This window comes from Myodes glareolus, chromosome 17 (genome assembly GCF_982192425.1).
Source record: "Myodes glareolus chromosome 17, mMyoGla1.1, whole genome shotgun sequence".
In the NCBI taxonomy this organism is placed as follows: domain Eukaryota; kingdom Metazoa; phylum Chordata; class Mammalia; order Rodentia; family Cricetidae; genus Myodes; species Myodes glareolus.
The window spans coordinates 43,558,928-43,572,417 of NC_142042.1; the positions used below are offsets into that span (position 1 = coordinate 43,558,928).

Genomic DNA, 13,490 nt, shown 5'->3' on the forward strand with positions numbered 1-13,490 from the left:
CCACCACCTCGATCCATAACTTTCTTTTCTCATTCTAAGTGTACTGATGATTACAATTCTCCCTTTCGCGTGTATGAGGAAACATGTCACTAAACATTAAGTGTTTTTCTTAGAAGTTTTGTCTTTTTTAAAAAGTCACATTTAACAATAGTTTTATAATTTGATAAAAGGGCACATCATAAATCCCATTAATTTAATATTTTTTTTCAAACATCACGTTGTGGGTGATAAATTCAGACCTAACAATAGGCATCTGATCCAGTGAGTTTGTTCCCATTATGGTCTCATCTATTTTATTGATTCAGTTTGGCTCACTAATTAGAGACAAGCAAAACTGATCATTAAAATTATTTTTCTAGACTTGTACCCTTATATTTTACATAAATAATTCAGAGGAAAATTTGACCGTAGGAGGAAAAGTTGCTTATTGAGAAAGCAAGCTGGTGAGTTATGTTGCAATAGAAGAGGTGGCAGAGCAGCAGCTGAGGGAAGGCAGTGTAAGGACACCAGGGTGGTGGTGCCCAGTCCACCGTCAGTCACCTTGGAGATCAGATCACAAAGCTGACAGAAGTCATATTTGGAGAATTATATAAGGTTTTCAAGAGTGAATGTTGAAAGGATGAGATTATAGAAAATTATAAAATTCTAAATCTGTTCTTTTTTTTGACTGAAGAGAAATTGAAACCAAAACATTGAAATTTCTCTTGCTTATAATTGGCAAACACTTAACGGTAGGTTTGGATGATTTTTTATTTATACAAATTATTGTGGTAAGTTATTTAAAACTACATGCATTTTCTTTTTACTCTCCACCTGTTTGTACTTAAATACGAGTTGTTTGTGTTTCATTATTTAATAATCTCACCGTCCTTTTTAGATGTAAGTGTTTCGTGGTCTTTTATCAGTTTGTTGACAGACCGTGTTCACTTGCCCAGCAGCACAGAATGTACTATTTGTGTTGGAAACGCTCCAGAGCCCTGGCTCAAAACTTATCTTTAATTCTACAGTACTGGCCTTCATATGCAACTTATACTAAGCAAAACATTATATATTTTTCTGTTGGGTGGTATTGGTGGATAAATGCTTACTGATTTGAGACAGAATTCAGTGTACAATTCAGAGAAATTATGAATTATTTTAAGGAAAGCACCCATAAATTGAATAATTTTTATATAATATATTTTCCTAATATTTTAGAATGCTAAAAACTGGAAAAATAAAACATGTACACTTTCAACACTTAGAGATAGTCAATGTCATATAGAAGAAAAAATTATATGTTAAGATTAGAGAAACCAATATTTTAATTACCCTAATACTAAATTGTTCACTATAAAGATATTTAGCTATGAGACTTCTAGGCTACTAACTACTAATGGCAAGAGTAGGTAAGCTGCCTCTTGTTGCTCATCATTAACTCATTTTCATAATGTCTTAGTGTGTCATCAATTTCAGGAGAATCCAATATGAAAAATTTTGCAAACAATTGGCATTTACATATGCAAACAAGGAAATCTAGAGATATAAATACAAATTAGAGCTTGCTACTTTTTAACATTTAGACCAATTTTCTTCTAATTATATGACTTCCATATCCCTAAGTAGAGTTTAAGCTAAATGCCTAAATTGAAGTTTCATTTGTTAAGAGGAATTCTGAATTTATAATAGAGTTCTTCCTTTTTAATATTTATACTGAAATAATAAGACACCAATTTTATAAGATTGATTAGAAAAATGTTTTGATAACATTGTTTAATTTTCAGTTAGATATTTTATTTATTTTTTAAAACAATCTTCCTTTAGTTTACATATCCATCCCAGTTCCTTCTCCCTCCTCTCTTCTTACCCCTCCCTCCTTTTCCCCCAGCCTCTGTCCACTCCTCAGAGAGGGTGAGGTCTCCTAAGGGAAGTCAACAAAGTCTGTCACATAACTTGAGGCAAGATCAAGGCATACCCCCACATCTAGGCTGAGTAAGGTATAGGCAATGGGTTTCAAAAACTCAGTTCATGCCTAGGAATAAATATTGGTTCCACTGCCGCTGTCCCTACAAACTCTCCAAGCCACACATGAGTTAGATTTCTTAATGTTAACTAGGAATTTTAATTTTTTTTACATAACTTAATTTGCATTATGCATACTTAAAAATATTACGCTATTCAAATAATTACTAAATTGGGGTTATTAACATTTCCACCTAATAATTTTTTATAAACCTGTAATTGCTGCCCACAGTACATAGGTGATTTGTATTTCACAATAGCCTATCGAATACCTTATGACTCACTACAGGAAATGAGATGAAAGGCTCTACAAGAAGTTATAACGAGGACCAAGAAACATTAAATCATCTATTTTCCTAAGTATGCACTGTGTATGTGTAATAAAATACTACAAAGTAGCTACAAATATTGTATAGGTTTTCTTGAAAATTTAAGTATTTGTGCTTCTTGAGAGGAACTGTTTTGTTGTTGTTTGTTTGATATCAAAATCAAATATTCATATATATATATATATATATATATATATATATATATATATATATATGAACTGAAAGCCTGGTATTTTGAACAGATTCCCTTCCCTTTTATCTTCTCTAAGTCCCATACCCACAGTTTTAACGTCTTTTGTCCAACTTCTTTTTCATTATTTTTCTGTGCAAGTCTTGCGCATATGATCATATTTGCTATGCATTTACACTTGCAAAATCGTGTTTAATCCATATGGCAAGGTATTACAGTGTTTAACTCTTTCCCTCAGATCTTAGATTCTTCTTTTTTATTTTTTATAAAAAAACCAAGCTATCTTTTTTTTTTTTTATTTTACATACCCATCCCAGTTCCCACTCCCTCCTCTCCTCCCATTCCCTCCACCTTCCCCCCTGCCCTACCTTCCATCAGAGAGGGTAAGAAACATCGCTTTGGAGAAGATCCAAGGTCCTCCCTGCTAGATCTTGGCTGAGCAAGATATTCCTCCAGAGAGAATGTGTTTTCACAAAGCAGTAGGGATAAATCCTGGTGCTATTGCAAGCGACCCTGCAGTCTGCCCAGCCATACAACTGTCAGCCACATTCAGAGGAGCTAGCTTGGTCCTATGTTGGTTCCTTCCCTGTCTGGCTGGTGTTGGTGAGCTGCCATTAGCTCATATAAACTGTTCAGAGGGTGTCCCAATCATGGTCTTGAGCTCTTTGCTCATGTTCTCACTTCTCTCACTCTTCAATTGGACTTGGGGAGCTATCATCTCTGCCCTTCCTCCACCTCTACTATCCCATTCACTTTTCTATACTCTGGTATAATCTGCAAATCTCCATCAGTTTTCTTACTGCTCTAGCTAGAACTTCAAATACTATATTGAATAGATATGGAGAGAGTGTACAACATTTCATGTTCCTGATTTTAGTGGAGTTGTTGTGAATTTCTCTCTATTTAATTTGGTTAAACAAGTAATTACTACGAATGGGTATTATATTGTAAAGTAGAGCTTCAGAAATATTGCTAAAATAAAAAATACACCAATTTTCAGTTAGACATATTATCAAATTCTGCCATTATCAATTATTAAATAAGCCAAATTGACTTAGTTATTCTGGTCCTGTGTGAATGTTTTTGTGTATATCACAAGTCTTAGAATTGACTCTAATATAGATTTTCTGGTATAGTGTTCACTTACTAAAAAACGAGGAACTCAGTGTATGTCTATTACAGCCATTTATTGAGAACATAAGAGAATTTACTGATTTTTTGCTAAGACTAGGAATATTATCTCTGAAGGAAACCAGTAATATACTTTGGTTCAGAAAGGAGAATGTGTAAATATTAATATATTTATAATAAAAATCAAACAATTCAATGGTATAACCCTCAAACTTGTCACAGATAAAACATTTACTAATTTCACCTGAGAATATAAATGTAGACTAAAATAAAACATTTTTCAGTTGCCAATGCACCATTTTCCTAAGGGTAGTGGGTCATAGAAAGAACAAGGATTATCATGGAACTCCAGCATTGCCTGTGAAATATGAAAAAGTATAGTTTTGTTAAAGGTGCTGTTCATGCAGTTTGTTAGGGGAAGGAGGAAAGAGGAGCATCAGTATTGACAGAGGAAAATTAAATCTGTATCAGTCTTGTTATTCTTCTCAGGTCTGATACGTTCTCCTTTATTCTCCTTAATAAGTGATAGTACCTTCAAAAACCTAGATGTTTAGCATTTCTCCTTTTCTTGTTATTAGGCTCTTGTGGACCATATTATTAGTAATACTTTACAGTTTATAAATAACCAGAACTCGAATATTGATTCACGTTAGCTTTTATTTCATTGTACTCTTTCCCATTTTCTTTCTAATTTTTATTTTTCAGGAATAAAGTGGTTGTTAGAAAAAACACTAACAACACCATAGCAAAATGAAGTTCTTCCTTCTGCTTTCCTTCATTGGGTTCTGCTGGGCTCAGTATGACCCACATACTCAATATGGACGCAGTGCTATTGTCCACCTGTTCGAGTGGCGCTGGGCTGATATTGCCAAGGAATGTGAGAGATACTTAGCTCCTAAGGGATTCGGAGGGGTGCAGGTAATATTGGTTCACAATTTAAATGCAGAGTGCACTGTGCTTATATAAAATTGTTTTCTATTATATTTTTGATTATTTTTAGCAATGTTTTACTTCATATATAACTTTCTTTTTTCCTTTCTTTTACATTTTTTATTATTATTAATAATTTCCACCCCCTCTCCTCCCCCCATTCCCCCTCCTTCTCCAGTCCTAAGAGCAGTCAGGGTTCCCTGCCCTGTGGGAAGTCCAAGGTCTTCCCCCCTCCATCCAAGTCTAAGAAGGTGAGCATTCAAACAGACTAGGCTCCCACAAAGCCCATCCATGCAGTAGAATCAAAACCCAGTGCCATTGTCCTTGGCTTCTCAGTCAACCCTCATTGTCAGCCAAATTCAGAGACTCCAGTTTGATCACATGCTCCATCAGTCCAGCTGGCCTTGGTGAGCTCCCATTAGATCAGTTCCACTGTCTCAGTGGGTGGATGCACCCCTCATGGTCCTGACTTTCTTGCTCATGTTCTCCCTCCTTCTGCTCTTCATTTGGACCTTGGGAGTTCAGTCCGGTGCTCCAATGTGGGTCTCTGTCTCTATCTCCATCCATCACCGGATGAAGGTTCTATGGTGATATGCAAGATATTCATCAGTGTGGCTGTGGGACAAGGCCAGTTCAGGCACTCTCTCATTTGCAGCCCAAGGAACAAGCTGGGGACATCTCCTTGGACACCTGGAAACCCCTCTAGAGTCAAGTCTCTTGTCAACCCTAAAATGGTTCCCTTAATTAAAATATCTACTTCTCTGCAGCCATATCCATCCTTCCTCCATCCCAACCATCCCATTCCCCCAAGCTCTCCCCATTCTCCCCTTCTCCCTTCTCTCTCTCCATTTCTCCTTACCCCCAACCCACCGCCATCCCCACGCTCCCCACTTTTGCCTGGCAATCTTGTCTACTTTCAATATACAGGAGGATAACTATATGTTTTTCTTTGGGTTCACCTTCTTATTTAGCTTCATGAGAATCATGAATTATAGGCTCAATGTCCATTTTTGAGGAAGAAAAAAGTTTAGGGCGATGATAAATTTGTATCTTGTTTTTGAACACCAGGAGGCCCTCTACATTGTGCTGTCAGTGTTTTTAGTGGTTCTAACATATAGATCTACAAGTACACAGTCTAAGAATTGCAGGATCATTCATAGTTTTCTACAGGATTTATTTACGTAAAGTAAACCATAACTAATCTGATAATCTTAATTGTTTTGTTTGTAGGTCTCTCCACCCAATGAAAATCTTGTAGTTAACAATCCTTCAAGACCTTGGTGGGAAAGATACCAACCAATTAGCTACAAAATATGTTCAAGGTCTGGAAATGAAGATGAATTCAGGGACATGGTGACTAGGTGTAACAATGTTGGGGTAAGTGAAGTCATATTTCCTTTGAAGTTATTATTTGAAAAACTATTTTCTGTCTTACATTTCCTAGTCTTCATGAAAACAAACATTCAAACTTTATTTTTTCTTTACATTTTAACTACAACTCAAAATTAATTTCTTTATGGTCAGTTTTTAAAATTTCTTTTATATGAACCACTTGAAAAGTTTAGGGGGATGGGAACTATGCATCTTGTTTTATAACACAAGAAGGCCCTCTCCATTGTAATGTCAACATTTTTAGTGGTTCTAACAAACCATAAAGCAAAACTTGGACTATTTATTCTTGTAACCACACTCATTTTCTACTAACCATTTTCTAGTCAGGTAATAGAAATTTCAAGGGCAATTCTTACTTTCACTTTATGGCCAATAGCTATTTCTCCTTTTAATAATGACCAGTATCTACCTTTTTTTTTTTCTTCAGAGACTAAAAATGACTCACATTAACTCCTTTTAAGATCAATAATGTCCATTTTCTCTTAACCTAATTATATATTTTTTTTAAAAATAACACATTTTATTTGATTTTAGTGATAACTGTTTCTGGGTTTCCACCTCTCAGCTTTATAAATCCTCAAGCTAATATTAGGACTGTTCATGATTGTCATTTCACATTGGTTTTCTTTCACACTTGACTTTCTGTCTTGTCTAAAATTAAACTATAAAATAGCATATCTATCTATCTATCTATCTATCTATCTATCTATCTTCTATCTATTTACTATCTTTCTGTCTGTCTTTCTATCTATCTATCTATCTATCTATCTATCTATCTATCTATCATCTATCATCTACCTATCTATCCATCCATCCATTTATCTATATATTTGAGTGTTCTATGCAGGCTATATACACTTTATATACATTTTATCTTTCTATTTTAATTCAAATAACACACTTTTCCATTCAGGTCCGTATTTATGTGGATGCTGTCATAAACCACATGTGTGGAGAAGGGGCTCAAGCAGGAACCAGCAGTACATGTGGAACTTATTTCAACCCACAAAACAGGCAATTCCCTGGAGTTCCATACTCCGGTTGGGATTTTAATGATGGCAAATGTAGAACTGGAAGTGGAGGCATTGAAAACTACAATGATGCTGCTCAGGTGAGGAAAATGATCAGAATAAAAATATCTGTCCTTAGTATGCACATAGAACTTTTGGAATAATATTTGAAATGTAGTTTAGATTCCTTAAGCAATGCACTACTAGGTGTGAGAAATACAAATAAATCTTCAAAAACATTTCTAGTTATTTGATGTCTCAAAGTTTGATTTGTGTACCAGTAAAAGAGAAAGAAATAAAAAAGAATGGAAAAGAGAGAAGAAAACAAAGGGTTTTCTCAATCAATTATAATATTACCTATGTCATTTCCTCATTGTTCTTCCTTCATGCTGGAAAATCTTCTTAGGGTGTATTCACAGTAGAACGTGAATATTCCCACTGTCCCATGAATAGGCTTTATGAAGCTTCCTAATAAACCAATTGGTAAAGATGTGACTAGTCAAAGGGAGTCTGAGGTGACAGGTGCCATTTAAATCAATCACCTTCTATTTGGCTTGTTTTTATTTGTTTCAATAGGTCAGAGATTGTCGTCTGTCTGGCCTTCTGGATCTTGCACTTGGGAAAGATTATGTTCGTACCAAGGTGGCTGACTATATGAATCATCTCATTGACATTGGTGTAGCAGGGTTCAGACTTGATGCTTCTAAGCACATGTGGCCTGGAGACATAAAGGCTGTTTTGGACAAATTGCATAACTTAAATACACAATGGTTCTCTCAAGGAAGCAGACCTTTCATTTTTCAAGAGGTAAAGTAATACAAGTATGTATATATAAATGACATCAGTTTGTTAGCCAGAAGATGAATAGAAGATTTTATTAAACATAATTTCAATAGGTTAATGTCTGGGTACCTTATTAAATGTGAAATTTATTTACCTCCATTTTATTTATATATAACAGACTTAATTCTTTTCCAAAATAAGGGTTTAAAGGAGTGTAGAGGATTTGTGTAGCCTGTGATACCATCGAGTCAATTAGTGTATACCCAGGGACTATTATGCCAAGCAGAAAATCTTATAGTCATTGACTCCAGCCTGTCTTTCTAAATCTCACTCCTGTCTGAAGTATTATTCAATGTTTAAAATTTGGGTAAGCTGATTAATATTTCTGTGCACTTTTTTGTGTGAAGAGGTTAGTGCTGTTTTGTATTTGATTTCTTTGGAAAACTACATGAATTTTAATTGCTGAACTTATTTGTCATTCAGTACTTTGAAGGTCTGAATTTTAAATTACATATTAAATTTAAATATTATTTGTTGGACAAAAATGACATTGTCATCAAATTTCTTTCAATAGTGATGCAAATACTTTATAAAGAAACAGGAAAAACCAATTTGAGCATCAACAGCATAAAGAATTTAAAAGATATTATTTTGACATTGAGCATTTTAATACTACTTTATCCAATTAATGACAGTTTCCTCTATATCTCTACTAGGTAATTGATCTGGGTGGTGAGGCAATTACAAGTAGTGAGTACTTTGGAAATGGCCGCGTGACAGAATTCAAGTATGGAGCAAAACTGGGCACAGTTATGCGCAAGTGGAATGGAGAGAAGATGGCCTATTTAAGGTAAATACATCATACTTTGTTATTTTGTCTGTCACGTATGTGTTGTCATCCCAATACATGGAAATCTTAGAACATTCTAATTTATTAAATATTTCTCAAGATATTAGCTATTAAGAAAGTTCACTGCTCTCTAAATCACGATTAATCTTCTGTAACTAATTATTTTTATTTTAATTGCCAATAACAAGGAGGCATCTAGAAACACCAAGCACCACCTAGAGAATTTTTTTTTCCTGTCTGAGATATAAGCCAACTAGAGTTTGATAATTGTAATCTGTTAAAGTCAGGATATTACTTCAAAACCATTCTATTCATAAATAAAATTATAATGTGGATACACTATTACGCTTATGTATTGTAATAAATTAGTTTGAAATGTTAAACTGTTTATAAAATACAGTGTAATATTCAATCTTATTTGTTCTCCATTTTTTCATATTGTGATATGGATATTTACCCTTCATGAGTTTATCTACATTACACACTTTTCGAGCAATATGAAAGAAATACAAATAAACTTACCATACATAGAATCATGAGATATGTTAGGCAATTACGTATGTGTATATACACATACTTGGAAGAATTTTTTTCCTGATGAATAATTTTTTAGTTATAGAATCAGTAGTTTAATGCAAATAAATTACAAAAAAGAGATACAGATTTAAGGTAACCTAAAGGTATTGTAAAAAATATAATACACATGCATATTTTTTAAAAATAGGAACTGGGGCGAAGGTTGGGGTTTCATGCCTTCTGATAGAGCCCTTGTCTTTGTGGACAACCATGATAATCAGCGAGGACATGGAGCTGGAGGAGCATCCATCCTGACTTTCTGGGATGCTAGGTAGGCAAAACCATTTTTTGCTGTTTTATTACTTGTCCTTTATTGATGATAAACTTTCTGTTCTTTTATTATAATATTATTTGGTAATTTTCAGACTCTATAAAATGGCAGTTGGATTTATGTTGGCTCATCCTTATGGATTCACACGAGTAATGTCAAGTTATCATTGGCCAAGATATTTTGAGAATGGAAAAGTAAGTTTAAATATATTTTTTCAATAAAAGGGAAGAGGTTATAATTTCATACAAAATTTATTGCATAAAAACATGCCACCAAATATTAATATACTGTAATTTTAGTAAGCATATTATAAAAGTACCAACTACTTTATCACTGTGAGAAAATCTTGAAAACTAGAGATCAAGGTACAAAGGGCAAAGCATAGGAGTTTAATAGTACTTACATCGCCAATGATATATAAAGATTGTGCATAGAAACACCTGAAAAGAAGATCAACAATTCATTTAATGTTGGACTAGAGTTCTACCTTATCCCTGGGGAGCACCTGCCAGGGCTGAAGGAGTACTGGAAAGAAGTACCAGAAAGAACAGCAAGAGACTTTTGGAGGACAACTCTTTCAATAGGAGAGGGCAGGGAACAGTTATACCCCAGAAAGAATGGCTGGTTGGACCCCTGTGGTGGTATGTTACTGGTTGGGGGCCAGAACAACCAGTGTGCTTCATTGCATATATGGGAGCAGCAAGGGCCAGGGCAAGAAAACTTATAAGGTCATATAGAAAAGAAAGAAATTCCAGCCGGGAATGTTTTTCTATTCATATATACAGCAACGGGTCCTCATAGCCTTGGAGAAACATGAGTTTATCAGTTGCTACATCCACCAGGGTATGATAGCAACCTGGGATGTCTATCTGTTGGAGTTTGTTAGTGCAGAGCAAGGCAGGGGATGTGGGATATGGGTGAGGCATATGAAGCGGGGAGCAGTCAAACTCCTGCTGCTCTCAATTGAGAAAATCTGGGGATTTTGGCATGCTTCTATCTCTTCTTAGTTTCAGGCCAGTCCTGTTGTTTAAAACTTGAGCATGATAAATATTTGGTAGATACTTTTAGAATATTTTGATGGAAAGAAAAGAAATAATTTGGTTTAACTGAGGTTAACTAATATATATATATATATAATATTCATATATATGAATTATGTTAAATGAATCAAATAAATTTGAAGACTGATTCAAGAATACAAAGCATTACGAAAATATCATGCAATACTTTAACTGAACCATTTCAAAAAGCAACTAAATGCCTGGGGAGATGACATAGAGGGTAAAGCTCTTGAAGAAAGTACCAGGGTTTAGTTCCCTGGCATGTTGCAATGTTGAGCAGATTGGTGTTTCATTTGTAACACAACTACCCAACAGAGAGGGACCACAGATTCGTAGGTCATCAAATTGGAGTCTTGTGTTTAAAAGACAGACTTTTCCTCTATTTTCAATGGAGAGACTGTTTGTACAATTGTTTTAGGAAGATGTGTAAATGTGTTGACAATCATGAAATGCATACTAAAACTTTGGAAAATGTATTACAGAATATTAGAATATATTTATTAGTACTTTTATTTAAGAGATGGTATGAAACCTAAACTTATATTAATTTGAGAATTAATTATAGTTGCTAAAGAAGTTCTACAGATATTGATATTTTATAGTAAGCAAACAATATTTCTATTTTATAGATGATGAGATTCAGGGATAGAGAACTTATGTATCTTGAATGAATTTTCTAAAACCATTGGTACTGGATTCAGTCTTTCTTTAATCTTTCTGATACAAATGCTCTTACCACTTTAGTGATACTAAAGAAGTTAGAGAGATATTAAGAAGTTATTCCTTGGAAAGGCTCTGAGCGAATAAAAGTGTATATAATAAAAATGTCATATTTCTCTGAAATATGACTCTAGAGAAACACTCAGTAATGTTCCAAAGTTAGACACAAAATATATAGTATAGAGAATCAAGTAGCAGAACTTTATCAGTTTAGTGCAATGAAAATGCAACATGAATCTTAAAATCCTGCAATTTTTTCCTGTTATTAAGGATATCAACGACTGGGTTGGACCACCAAATGATAACGGAGCAACCAAAGAAGTGACAATTAATGCAGACACCACTTGTGGCAATGGCTGGGTCTGTGAACATAGATGGCGCCAGATAAGGTTGGGAGTGTCCCCTACAGGTCTTGTCTAATAAGAAACTTGTTTAATTTTTTGTTTTAAGTTGTTGAATATAAAGGGTACGAGCATTTTACCTGATATTGTGCTTCTAGGAACATGGTTGCCTTCAGAAACGTAGTCAATGGTCAGCCTTTCTCAAACTGGTGGGATAATGGCAGCAACCAAGTGGCTTTTGGCAGAGGAAACAAAGGATTCATTGTCTTTAACAATGACGACTGGTAAGTGGAAATCAATTAAAGTAGGATTGTATACTTTTATAATTTTATATCCTTCCTTTTGCCTCCTGCTCGTTTGTAGCTGAAAATATTTTTGTTAATGGATTTAAGAAAACACAGTTACCTGAAAACTAGAAAAAAGATGCTTGCTTTCAATTTGTTTCTTCATTTTTTTAGATTTTGTTTTAAGTAGAATTTTGTTTTGCTGTTGTTTTTGGTGTATTCTTACACTGTCATATTCATATACTCTCATTCATATACCCATGTGATATCTGTACAAAGCATATAAACATTCAGTAAGTCTTAAAATAAGTGAATGTGTTGGCATTATTAGATTCAAAATACTTTCCCCCATCTCTTAGCTCTGTATCATAACTATTTATTTTTCTGTTACCTTGTTATCTAATCTTAAATATTCTGCCAATGTGTGATGAATAGTTTCAATACATTTGTATACTTGCTCTGGCTATTGGTTGTTCTCAGGAGGTAATTGAGTTTTTTTCTACAGTTCTAGATGATGAACCTTCTGTTTTTGATGCATATATATGTTTTCATTTCCTTGAACATTTTGCTATTTCTATACAAGTACAGTTAGAGAATCTTTGTGCAAGTAGTTGGCAATCTCAGTGGCAAGTTTCATTTTTTGCTCATTTTGGATGATTGTATTAGTTTCTTTTCTGATTCTGTGATCAAACATCATGAGCAAGTCAACTTATAGAAGAAAGATTTTATTTGGGCTTGCAAATCGAGGGGATTAGAAAAGGAAAGTAAGGTATGAGGCCAGGAGCAGGAAGCTGATTACTCACACTTTGAACCACAGTACAATACAGAAAGCGCTAACTGGAGAAGGTAGGAGTCTTTCCCTCTCAAGGGCTGCCTTCAGTGACACAGTTCCTCCACATTCACTTATCTAAACTCTCCAAACTATGCCACCACATGGGAACCACATTTTTAATTTAACAAGTGCTCTTTTTAAAGATCTATCTATTTATCATAATTTACATCTATTTCTATATCCTCTCTCTCTCTCTCTCTCTCTTTCTCTCTCTCAATCTGTCTATCTTTTTGGCTAGTAAATTATAACTTATAATTACACACCACAAAGTTTAGGAAATTACTTAATTTGGAGATAGTCTGCTTTATTGAATTTTTCTATTTGAATCTGACTTCTTTTTTCCTTTTCAGGTCATTGTCAACAACTTTACAAACTGGTCTCCCTGAAGGCACGTACTGTGATGTCATTTCTGGAGATAAAATTGATGGCTATTGCACTGGAATTAAAGTCTATGTTTCTGGTGATGGCACTGCACAATTTTCTATTAGTAACTCTGCTGAAGACCCATTTATTGCAATCCATGTAGAATCAAAACTATAAATTTTAAAATAAATTCATACTGAGAGCATCAATCATTTGTATTTCCTTTCTTTTGCATAATTTAGTTTGTATACTTCATTCACACTTATAAAATCTGTTACAGTAATGAACCTGAATTGGTAAAAAAATGCTTATTGAAATCAATGTAATTTTGAGAAAATTACATACAGTGATTTTAATATGTTTTAGAAGATTATTTTTAGATTCTTTGTTAATGGCAATTCTCAGATCTATGAAGATATCCTGTCA

The 13,490-nt window shown here is 34.2% G+C and overlaps 1 protein-coding gene across 1 annotated transcript; it reads left to right on the forward strand.

Moving 5' to 3' along the window:
* The first annotated feature begins 484 nt into the window (after positions 1–484).
* LOC146891235 (alpha-amylase 1) lies at positions 485–13,273 on the forward strand. The gene is made up of 11 exons (XM_085677802.2): positions 485–731; positions 4,357–4,569; positions 5,812–5,958; positions 6,887–7,084; positions 7,560–7,790; positions 8,483–8,616; positions 9,341–9,463; positions 9,558–9,657; positions 11,515–11,633; positions 11,744–11,869; positions 13,052–13,273. The coding sequence occupies exons 2-11, from the start codon at positions 4,402–4,404 to the stop codon at positions 13,239–13,241; spliced, it is 1,536 nt and encodes a 511-aa protein (XP_085533928.2). The 5' UTR covers positions 485–731; positions 4,357–4,401; the 3' UTR covers positions 13,242–13,273.
* Positions 13,274–13,490: the final 217 nt, after the last annotated feature.

Bases quoted from the DNA above. Each gene is read 5' to 3' on its own strand.
- LOC146891235 (XM_085677802.2), top strand. From the start codon at position 4,402: ATGAAGTTCTTCCTTCTGCTTTCCTTCATTGGGTTCTGCTGGGCTCAG. The intron at 4,570-5,811 runs GTAATATTGGTT...TTTTGTTTGTAG, and splicing joins AGGGATTCGGAGGGGTGCAG to GTCTCTCCACCCAATGAAAA. The intron at 7,791-8,482 runs GTAAAGTAATAC...TATCTCTACTAG, and splicing joins GACCTTTCATTTTTCAAGAG to GTAATTGATCTGGGTGGTGA.